Below are 12,166 nucleotides of genomic sequence, written 5' to 3'. Positions count from 1 at the left end.
TGCGGATAACCTCAATCGTAAAGGACACCAGAAGTAAGAGGTATATGGAGGCTTCCATATTTATTTCCTTTTAAGCAATACCAGTTGCCTGCCTATCCTGCTGATCCTCTGCCTCTAATACTTTTAGCCATAGACCCTGAACAAGCATATGCAGATCGTGTTCCTTTCATTATTGGCATTTCTGACAAGATTAGCTGCATGTTTGTTTCTGGTGTGATTCAGATATTACTGCAGCCAAATAGATATTCAGGGCTGCCAGGCAGCAACTGGTATTGTTAAAAAGGAAATTAATATGGCAGCCTCCATATACTTTTCGCTTCAGGTTCTTTTTAAAGTACACCTGAAGTGAGAGGTATATGGAGGCTGCCATATTTACTTCCTTTTAAATATCCTGTTAATCTTTCATGCATCAGTAGTGTCTGAATAACCCACCTGAAACAAGCATGCAGCAAATCTAGTCAGTCTTCAGTCAAACATCTGGTCTGTATGCTTGTTCAGGGTCTATGGTTAGAAGTTTTCGATACAGAGGATGAGCAGGAAAGCCTGGCAATTTGCATTGTAGGAAAGGAAATATAACAGCATTAGCCAGCTGGAGAGGTCCAGAGGTACAGCCGCTGACTGAAGCATGAGGTCATGAGTTTGACTCCCAAATATGACAGCTTCCATCTTGTTCTCACTTCAGTTGCTTTTTAAAAGAGGAGCTGTCAGCCATACTATCTCATAAAAAAGCACATATATAAGTAGATACTTTACTTACATAACATAGGTATTGCACTGTCCACATTATGATTTTTCTATGAGAAAATCCTTCTTAGGATTTTCCATCTTGACTCTGTCTATCTTGAAACCAATCCTGACATCATTTCCTCCCTTACTCAGTCTGTGTTTGCATTGGCCGCCCTCCTCCCAGTCTTCAGACACTCCCACCCAGCTCTGCAATAGAAAGTGCATTGTCGTTGTGTGACTGCAGCTTCTCAGCATGAGAAATATTGGCCAATCAGAGAGGAACAGATGTGTGGGAGGGGAAAACTGGTGGGAAAGAGACTTCAGCCAAATCAGGCTGCATTAGTTAAGTCTGAGGGGAAAGTAAAGAAGTAAAAAAAAAACTGCAAACATGCCCAGCAACTTCTTTTGTGCGCCAGATGTACCAAACAAGACCAGGGAAACTGGGGAATGATCTTTTATGGAGAAGGAAAATAAGAGTGATTTTTAACTTTTGGATTGCCTGGTTAGCATCCTTATTACTTGTTTACCAGATAAAAATAAAGAATTAATTTTATGCCCGACAGTTACGCTTTAAGAGATCCTAAAGTGAGGGTAATACAAAGGTGGCAATTTTGCTACACTACAAATTGTGTGGTTGTTCTGCTGATTTTTTTTTTTTGATTTTTTTTTTTTTTTATGGGGGGGGGCTTCAGTTTCATTACAGTAGTATCAGAACATCTGATCAGCATATTTATATGGAGTCCATAATTTAGAGGATCAGCAGAACAGCCTTCAAGTAGCATTTGAAAAGGAGTTCCGCAACATACCTAAAGTATCCATGAAAAATTACGTTCGAACACATGGAGAACACATTTGACTTCTGTCTGTTTAAAGGATACCCGAAGTGACATGATGAGATAGACATATGTATGTACAGTGCCTAGCACACCAATAACTAGGCTGTGTTCTTTTTTTTTTTTTTTTCTCTGTCTGAAAGAGTTAAAGATCAGGTATGTAAGTGGCTGTCTCAGTCCTGACTCAGACAGGAAGTGACTAAAGTGTGACCCTCACTGATAAGAAATTCCAACTATAAAACACTTTCCTAGCAGAAAATTGCTTCTGGGAGCAAGAAAGAGATAAAAAGGGGAATTTCTTATCTGTGATGGTCACACTGTAGTCACTTCCTGTCTGAGTCAGGACTGAGTCAGCCAATTACATATCTGATATTTAACTCTTTCAGACAGAGAAAGAAAAAAAGGAACACAGCATAGTTATTTGTCTGCTAGGCACTGTACATAGACATGTTTATCTCATCATGTCACATGTCACTTCGGGTATCCTTTAAAGAAAGTCTGTAATGACAGGAACATAGTGACGGCTGTGTTTATTCCCTAAAATGCTGTGCTGAGACGTCCTTATGATTTCACAAAAATTCAGGCTAATCAGTTATTGTTACATTGGAACTCTCTAAAGTAGTTCTGTGCATTGTAAGTTAAAAGGTTTTCAGGGCCAAGTGCCCAAAGGAATGACTACCTCTTCGTAAAAATTTTAAACAAATTGTCTAGAGTTGTCCTTTAGTTTCCAATATTGTCTTGCCAGGTAATCAGCAGACAGCTTTTTTTGTTGTATTATAACTGGTTTGCTTTTCCCTTTGACTTGTACACGTGATGTAGAATGCTCTCATACGATGTATCTTTGGGTCGTTTTACGTTATGTTTTACCTTGTCACTGTTTTCTTTGCCTGCAGGTTGGACCAGCTGGATCTCAGTTTGGCCTATTAGCATGCCTTTTTGTTGAGCTGTTCCAGAGTTGGCAGATACTGGCCAAACCATGGAAAGCATTCTTCAAGCTCCTAGGCATTGTTCTATTCCTTTTCCTATTTGGACTCCTTCCATGGATTGACAATATAGCCCACATTTTTGGGTTCATCAGTGGTTTGCTGCTCTCCTTTTCTTTCCTCCCATACATAACATTTGGCACAGCTGACAAGTATCGCAAAAGAGCTATGATCATCATCTCCCTGGTGGTTTTTATTGGTCTGTTTGCTTCATTGGTCATCTGGCTCTATGTGCATCCCATTAACTGGGCGTGGATTGAATACCTAACTTGTATCCCGTTCACCAACAAGTTCTGTGAGAAGTATGATATAGACCAGGTGCTACACTAGTCTGCAAGCTTACCAGCTATGGAATATGCTAAGAAGTGAAACTTGAAAATGCTGTAGAACTCGGAGCATAGAGGAGCACTCCTTGAACTGAAAGAATTATTCGGTCATTGATTGCTCAACTACCGTTGATAAGAATGATGTATACAGTATGCTCCGGGCCATGTGGATTTTAAACATTTCATACCAGAAGCAAGATGGACTTCTCTGAGCCAGTTCTGGGGCCAGTCCACATCTCTCAGTGCCTGCTTTTGGATTTACAAAGAGGACTGGGAATTTTTTTGGGGGGAGAAGCCATTTTCAAAGCTCACACGTAAGGGTAAATTTACTTTGCAAAAACTGATTTCTATAAAACTTTGCAGCTCAGGAATCGACCCTCACTTTATTTACAGTCCATGCTTGATGGCTATTTTTACATTGTCCCAAGCGATTTACAGGAGAACTTTTTTTGAGCTTTGAAACCTCGCTTTCTTATAAAGAAAGGTGCCTCGGTTTGCCATTGAAACTAATATAGACTTCTCCTGTGAATCTCAATGATCCCTAGTGTGAATGCCACAGGTGGTTCATCAAAACTGGACTGAATTATTGAATGGTTGTCTGCTATTCAAGTTTAGATTGACTTTCATGGGGAAATAAACCTCAGTTTCCATCAGGGCAAGTACTGTATAAGCATTTCAAAGAATGTAATCGTGCATTTCTAAACATGTACATTTACTTTTGCTCTCTCGACCCTGTCAGACCTTGCCAAAACTGGGCCGGGCGTGTTTGCCCATGCATTGAGAGCACACACATGGCATTACTGATTTATCCCTTACAGTGGGCAGCCTGTTCTGTATGAATGAAGCATTCGCTGCACAGGAAGGGTGCAAAAGTGAAAAGTTGGAGTGGATGCTTTTCACAGTGTACAGTTTCCATGGCTACATGGAAACGTTATTCAGAATGTCTTAAGGTGACACTAAAGCGGAAAATAAAATTGTTTAGTACAGATAATTAATAGAACATTAGTTGCAAAGAAAAGTCTCATATTTTTATTTTCACTTATTCAGCTTTTTTATATAATATTGCATCATTCTCTAATATTTGCAATTAGAAACCACCCTCTGTATTTTAAACTATGAAACAGAGCTAATGACCCCTTGAACTCCCCTGCAGTAAAACCTTATCTGAAGCTGTGTCTCACGGTTTTTTTGATATATAAGTGCTTCAGAAAACAGCACTGTAGCTGACCCAAGTTGGGTCGGAGAACTCAAAGTAGCTCATTTGCATAGATAACTGAAGTTTCTTAACTCCTGTACTGGAAACAATATGAGACTCTGTTCTTTGCTACTAATGTTTTATTTCTTAGCTGTACTACACATCTAAATTATTATCTCATGAATTTATTTTCACTTCAGATTCCCTTTAAAGGTCATGGCTGCAAATGTCATAGTGAGGGCTGCTGGGACGATTGTGAAATAGTGGTTGTGTGTTTGCAGTTACATGTAGTATCCATATTTTTTTTATTTTTATATGTATATTTCAGGCCAGCCTAAAAAAGAGAAAATGTTCTCCCTGCAGGCATCTGAATACTCTTATTCTAATACTGCTATGTTTACCATCTTTGGAGCAATCTCCACGGTGTTCCAAATTTTCCCAAGCACTGGCTGCAATTTTACTTCCATGTAATAGTGGACAGTAATTTATGTCGTCTAGGATTGCTGGATCGCCCATGGTAAACCAACAGGATGTCAGTGAACATGCCACTTGCTGCGTCCTCCTAGTTTCGTATCAGGTCATAGGAAAAACAATGGCTCATTGAAACACTAGGCGGCAAACACTATACCCCTCCCCCCAAATAAACCATTGCAGGTATTTACTCATCTCATGACCATGAATACAACACTGGACAATAGTTTACATCAATTTTATTTCACTTTCCAGAGATAAAATACCATTTTCCATGATGCATATTTCTTACTTAGGGACTGTATAGTGTTTTTTTCTAGCAAATTTGTGTTATTTATTAATTTTGCTTTGCATTCAAATACCTGAAATATATAAAAAAAATTAATTAGAAAGATTTGAACCTGGTTTATTTTTTGTTTGTTTTTCACCTGCTTCCCATCTGGTAATGTTCTGTTAAAAGAAAGTGTTGCTCTACTGTTACAGGAAAGAATCTAACATTACAAGAGCAAAGTCCCCAGACCTGATGTTGTCCATGGTGATATCTTCTGTATTAAACACTGCAACTAGAAGGCACACTTCATTATTCTACAGACATCGCTAGTAAGACCAGTAGTTGAAGCACTAAACAAATATTACATTACTAAGCCTAATAAAAATAAAAATAAAAATCACTGTACATTCCCTTTAAATGGACACTGCCCATATCCTGCTACTAGTCAGATATTTCGCATAGTTTTAGAGAGAGTCGCAGTCTAGCAGTAATGTCTGATATGGCTTCTTTCTTAGTTTCATTATCAGTATGTGTTTACAATATTGCATTAACCAGACATCTGACCTCATCTTCTCTTTCCTTACTAAATGAAAAGACATAGTTCAGCCTACCCATTTTTTGGAATGCATCTATAATAAATATGCATTACTTAGTATGCACAAAGTGGTGTGCTTTGGGCATCTGTACTGTATGCAGTAATATTGAAAGTACCTATCTGGCCTGACTAGCTGCATCCAGTGGCACCACAATGCCAGTAAAATGGGATGTGCTTCCCTGGGACAGAGCAGATCACCTGACTCTGTCCACGTCCTCCATCTGCTGTTGAGTGACTAGCTTTAGCCAGCAGTGCAACAGTTTTTTACAGGTTCTCTTTGCTCCGTTTGTAATAAAACATTAAACACTTCCCACACCCTTCCCAGTGTCTTAGTAGAAGCCATAGGACCTATCGTTGCCTTGCTTGCAATACGAAACAATGTCTTGCTGCTCTTTAATATAGCTTTGTATAAATACATTGGAGAGAGGGCAAATGCTATACTTTATTACATACTGAGAAGAGCGACAGAATTTGATGAGGTTCTGCAGAAATGTACCTGCAGTGCTGGCCACAAAGAGTGAACCTTTAAGCAGCGGAGGGAAAAGATGAACAGGGTCACATGATTTTTTTTGTGTGGATTGCAGTTATGTTCTATTCCACACAGTATTCATTTATAAAAACAAAAGTCTGAAGAGGGGCTTTTAACCATTTTATAGGACCTTATCAGTCGGTCTCTGGTGGCATGTTTACGTGGTTACTGTAACATACACTATTCTTTTTGCACAGAAGAAGACATCAGTGATCTGTCCTTACATTTCTCTTACTAACTGTACATTAGCCAACTGTATTTCTTACCATTTCAATTAAACACAACTTACAGACAATTGCCAAAGCCTCCTGCGCACATACGAGGCGAGTCTCCAGTGGGGGTGGAGGGCTGACGGGAGTGGCATGGTAGTGACGTCATGCGGTGGGTGGGGAGAACAATACTTTTGGCCGCAGCTTGGCCAAATCGATCAACCAGGCTGATCGCTAGCCAAAGCATCAGGGGCAGCTGTGCACGCTCAGCAGAGGTCGCCTTGGCCGCGTTTCATCCAGTGTGTACAAAGCTTAACTTGGCATCTACCTCTTTATAATGAAGGTAATGGAACCTACAAGTTAAACATTACCCTACCCCTTAACCCAAGATTAAAAAGCAGCTTTAAGTGACCTTGTAGTGGATATCGGGATGGCAAGCTGACCAGCTTCTCTGTGTAGTCTAGGATAGCTTTCTTTCCCATTTAATTTAAGACTTCCAATTTTTAACTACAGCACCCCCATTGCATTATCACGATGAGCAGATCTGATATGCACCTACCTACTTTTTATCTTCTGGTACCACTAATGGTGCATACACCTTTTTTTTAATTCTTATACCTCAAGCATACAAGCCTTTCATTCCCTCGTAAAATGTCACGCCTTGCCATGTGCTACATAACATAAGCGACCCGCCCTCACACCTATTTCAGTCCTGAATGAGGACATCAGGGACCTTTTGTACCTCACTTCTGGTCACAATGCACATATATCAGGGACAAGTGTATTGCAGATATGGACCAAAATTTTGCACAGTGGATTAAAGGTATATGTAAGATCACTGTGCAGACCTCCAACCGCTGAGTCTACTGAGAAGGAGAAAGGGCTTTAGACTTTCTTTTCAGAGTGTGTAATATTTTTACTATGAGACTTGCACGAAACTCTTAGGTTTTTAATGAACCCTTTGCTGAGCAATAGGTTCTGCTCTGCAGGTTGTTGCAGACCATTTGGAATGAACGTTCATTTTGTACAAACACCACTTTGTGTCACGAGAGGAATATGCAATGCAACCAATGTCTTTTTGATGAAACTTTTTGTGAAATGTTTATATTTAATTTATTTAAAAAAAAAGACTGGCACATTTCTCTATTCTTGAAGCTTTTTGGTTCCTGCTCTTCAGAGAGTAGCGTTTTGTAAGACAGTGGCTGTTGCAGGCGCTCTATCACACTGAGACCTGAACAGTTTTTGAAATAAAACACTTATCTAAAAAAATGTTTGTGTCTTGCGTATCATTGTGATGAATGTGGAAATGAGAAATGACTATACCTTGTATCGGGGGGCGGAAATAGATGGGAGCAACCCCCTGCGATTGCATGGGGGCCAGAGCTGTGGGGGCCCCAACTACTAACCTTCCCTTCCTCCCATACAGGGGACTATTCGTTAGATCAGATGTTTTTGCGGCTACATGTTATGGGTGTGAAGATCCTGATGGCCACACTTGTTTATGACCCTTGTGAGATGAGCCCCCAGGCTGTGAAAGAGCACCAAGGGGAGACGAGGGCAGAGGTGTGAACATGGGGGGGGGGCAATCTTTTTCCAGTTGCAAAACTGGAAAATTAAAAACTAAAGGTTAGTGATATAAAGTCAAATCCCCAAGAGCTTTATAAATATATACAAGAAGAAGGAACATTTAAAATGTAGGACTTTTAGAAGGTAAGACTCGTAACTCTCTTGTGGGTGAGGTCTAAAGCTGAGATTATAAATGCATGTTTTGCTTCTGTCTTACCAAACGTGATGCCCTTGTCCTATAATACAGCCCTGGGTGGTTCCCAGTCTACCTCATTCAGCCTGAATTGCCTAACACAGGATGGTGTGCAGACATGTTTAAAGAATACCCGAACTGACATGTGACATGATGAGATAGACATGTGTATGTACAGTGCCTAGCACACAAATAACTATGCTGTGTTCCTTTTTTTTCTTTCTCTGTCTGAAAGAGTTAAATATCAGGTATGTAAGTGGCTGACTCAGTCCTGACTCAGACAGGAAGTGACTACAGTGTGACCCTTACTGATAAGAAATTCCAACTATAAAACACTTACCGAGCAGAAATTCCAACTATAAAACACTTCCCTAGCAGAAAATGGCTTCTGAGAGCAAGAAAGAGTTAACAATGGGAATTTCTTATCAGTGAGGGTCACACTGTAGTCACTTCCTGTCTGAGTCAGGACTGAGTCAGCCACTTACATACCTGATATTTAACTCTTTCAGACATCGAAAAGAAAAAAAAGGAACACAGCATAGTGATTTGTGTGCTAGGCACTGTACATACACATGTCTATCTCATCATGTCACATGTCAGTTCGGGTATCCTTTAAATAAGATAAAGCTAAGGATCAGTTTGAATATGTATGACTGCAAGACAGTGTTGTAATATTTTTTATTTTCCTGATTGAATTTGATGGACAGATGTGTTTTTTTTTTTTCTTCAACCAAACTGCCTATGTAACTGTGGTGTCTGTGTTGTGGGGCTGCCTTTTTCATTTCTGCAAACTTAAAAAGTGACACTTCCTTCTAAATCTAAAGGTATCCATACATCTAGCATTTTGGCGGTTAATCTACCAAGAGACAGATCTCTGGTCGGAGGTAGATCTGTTGACCGCCATAACCTGCAAGCCAATTCCTGATAGATATTAGCATGAAATCTTGTGGGGATCGACACTACCTCGCTTCCCCAACTGCTGTTCCCCTAATGTTTTATTACACCCCCCCATGACGTCACACACATGTCCCAAGTGCTATATGCTGGTTGTCACGTGGGGTGGAAATAGGGCACAGACACGCAGCACGGATGGTGGGACAGATAAAGTATAACTGCACAGGGGGGGCATAAAACATTAGGAGGGACATCGGCTGGAGGGTTCCTTCTGGTTCATCATACGCGATTATCGCACGCGGTTATGGCTGCACAACAGATCGAGCATGTTGGATTTTCCGCCATATCCGATTGATACATGCAACCAATTTCCACACAAAATTTGTTGAATTGTCGATTGGGCATCCTCTTGGCTGCACTCATTTCCATCAGATCCAATAATTATCAAATCTGATGGTCGATGGACCGCCAAGTCTATAGATGTATGGCCACCTTTACATTTGATACTTCTGTAATGGGATATCTCTCAATCTGCCCAATCTTTCCACTTAATGTAATATGAGATCCTTTCAAACTATATTCACTCAGTTTAGACTTCTACTGCATACATGTGGTAAAATTGGCCCAAAAATTTGTATCGTTAGTGGGCACGATTAGGGAAGTTCAGAGACAGTATTTACACAGGAAGGTCACTCAGGTCTGTCCATCTTCACAAACCTCAACATTGAAAAAGGTAGATTGCTCTAATTCAGTAAACTTTTCTTCTGCATTTTCTCCATGGAGTTGTTTTTGCACCTGATCCTTAAAAGACATTTCCAGCCTCCAATTAGCAAAATAGTGCTACAAATGTTTTTTTTTTTTTTTTTTTTTTAGAAATTCAAGTTCGCTTTAATGGATCAGAAATTACTGAGCTTGGCTCTGCAAGGACTTCTATTCTAGTTTCCTCCTAATTGTTACAGCTTACTGAACATAATTGCAAAGCTTCTGTGAAAGTTTGTATTTACCAAGGTCATGGCATACCCTTGTCTTAAAAAGCTGTTCAGTAGAAGTGATGAAAAGTTTCCTAAACAGAAAAAGGTATAAATCGTATTTCGTATGGATACTTTGGATGGCTTTATAAAACATGTCCCAGTACCCTTACTTTCCCTTACCCAACATTTATGAAGGTTCTCCTAAAATGAAGAATATAAGTATCCAACAAACTTGGCCTGGATTATTTTTTTTTACAAAATTTTGGCTATTAGGCATGGTAAAAGCCTCTCCAGGGTGGCTCATTTTTTCACTCCCTGAGGCATCTACTCCTGGTCAGAGCTGTAAGAAAAATTCTAAGCTCCACCGGGAGATCTCTTCCTCTATTTACAAATTACTGTATTTTTTGGACTATAAGACTCACTTTTTCTCCCCCAAAAGTGAGGAGAAAAAGTCACTGTGCCTTATAGTCCAAATGCAGGGAGTTCCTGACTGTGAATGCCTGCAAATACAAACCTCCAACCCACCGCAATGTCGGGGACTCTCTGTACTGTGCCCATGCAGAGGAGGGCAAGGGAACAAATGGAGGACACAGGGGCACACAAATGGGCATAGAGGAGGACACAAGAGGTATAAGGGGGCATGAGGTGCAAAGGGGGCATAATTCACAAGAGGCCCCTTCACCATGGATGCACCAGGATTAGTATATATTTTTTGTTCCCCTAGCTTTTGTCCTCCAAACCTAGGTGCGTCTTATGGTCAGGAGCATTTTATAGTCCGAAAAATACGGGTAGTACCCAAAGGAGGAGTCCACACACAGTCTTTCAGAAGCAAAAGTGCATTTTATTGCTCCATCACACACATGCAATATTCATCTGACCAAAGGTCCGACAATTGTTTCTGGGCCAATGTGGGTTCCCTTTGTCAAGGCATAAGGCAGATAAAACATAACTTGCTCTTTTGCTTCTGAAAGACTGTGTGCGGACTCCTCCTTTGGATACTTGTTGATGCTACCTAGGAGTCCATCAGCACCCACACAATAAGGTGTGCGGTTCTTTTCTACATCTATTCACAAATTAGACACTGGATTTCTACCCTAATTAAAAACCAAGATCTCCCTGTAGATATTACTACTTATGAGGACATCTGCCTTTCTCAACCCCAATACCCAGGGCTTAATCTCATTGGTTCACACATTCTTAAAATGACCAGACAACCCATCTCCACATGCTTACACTTCTAGGTGGGAGGCGGACCTCCCAGGATCTAGCAGTAGCTGTAAGTTACATCAGCACACCAGTCTTGGTTAAGATGCAACGCACATTTTATTGTGCAAAGTTCCAAATACCATCCGACAATTGTTTTGGGGGCCGCGCAGGGTCCCCCTTTTCTCAAGGCATGTGGCACAGCCTGCCTTGAGAAAGGGGGACCCTGCGCGACCCCCGAAACAATTGTCGGATGATATGTGGAACTTTGCACAATAAAATGTGCGTTGCATCTTAACCAAGACTGGTGTGCTAATGTAACTTAAAGCTATATGACATCACTAAGTAGCTTTGCCTCGCTACTACATCAAGCACCTAGGACAGGAAGGTGTGCCAGCTTCATCTTTTTTTTCTTAGGATCTAGCAGTAGGGATGACTGGATAGCCATTTTTAGTAGGCAGCCTATAAGGTACCAATTCCCTGGTACCTGGTCCTGGCCAGGATAGTCAAAGTATTTCCCTCCAATAGCCCCTTCTTCAGAGGGTGTGCACAATATGCTGCATATCTATTGGTTGATGTGTATAAACTCGCGCAGAGTTACAGGTGGCTATGGCCCTTAAATGCTGGGTTTGTTTTGTTAATACTGTTAATGGAGCAGCTCCCGTGACTGGATGGCACCAGTAACTAAGAGAAAATGCAAGAGGGGAAAGGGGAGCACTCCAATAGTGCATTAGCTAAATCAAATTGTAAGTGTAAATTTTATTGCTCTCTACAATGTATTGTAGTGTAGCAGGCGTTCGTCTGACATGCTGGCGGTATGTCAGACGAACGCCTGCTACACTAAAATACATTGTAAGTGTAAATTTTATTGCTCTCTACAATTTGATTTAGCTAATGCACTATTAGAGTGCTCCCCTTTCCCCTCTTGCATATCTATTGGCCCTGCCCACCCCCACCTTATCCGATACTGAAGACTGGTTTATAAGCTGCTGTCCTCCCTCTTTCACGTGAACATTGCCAAGGTTCCCTGGAAGGCATTGGTGCATGAGAAGGTGGAGGGGTTGATAAGTTAGCATCCCTACATTTTTCACCAGCGACCATGACCATTTCCAGAAGTTGAAAGAAATGATCAGTAGACTTTTTGGAAAGGTTAAAACCAGATAAATGATGATTTTATGATAAATAAGAAATTGTCCAGTAT

At 40.7% G+C, this 12,166-nt stretch overlaps 1 protein-coding gene across 1 annotated transcript in view; it reads left to right on the top strand.

Moving 5' to 3' along the window:
* The window catches only part of RHBDF2 (rhomboid 5 homolog 2), a 141,539-nt gene extending 134,148 nt beyond the window's left edge, over nucleotides 1-7,391 (top strand). The window contains exon 18 of the mRNA XM_068264556.1: nucleotides 2,453-7,391. Within this exon, the coding sequence (XP_068120657.1) occupies nucleotides 2,453-2,872 (420 nt within the window). The 3' untranslated portion in view covers nucleotides 2,873-7,391. The remainder of the gene's footprint in view (nucleotides 1-2,452) is intronic.
* Nucleotides 7,392-12,166: the final 4,775 nt, after the last annotated feature.

The sequence above is a fragment of the Hyperolius riggenbachi genome, chromosome 12 (genome assembly GCF_040937935.1).
Source record: "Hyperolius riggenbachi isolate aHypRig1 chromosome 12, aHypRig1.pri, whole genome shotgun sequence".
NCBI lineage: Eukaryota > Metazoa > Chordata > Amphibia > Anura > Hyperoliidae > Hyperolius > Hyperolius riggenbachi.
This window is presented reverse-complemented; position numbering and strand designations above follow the sequence as displayed.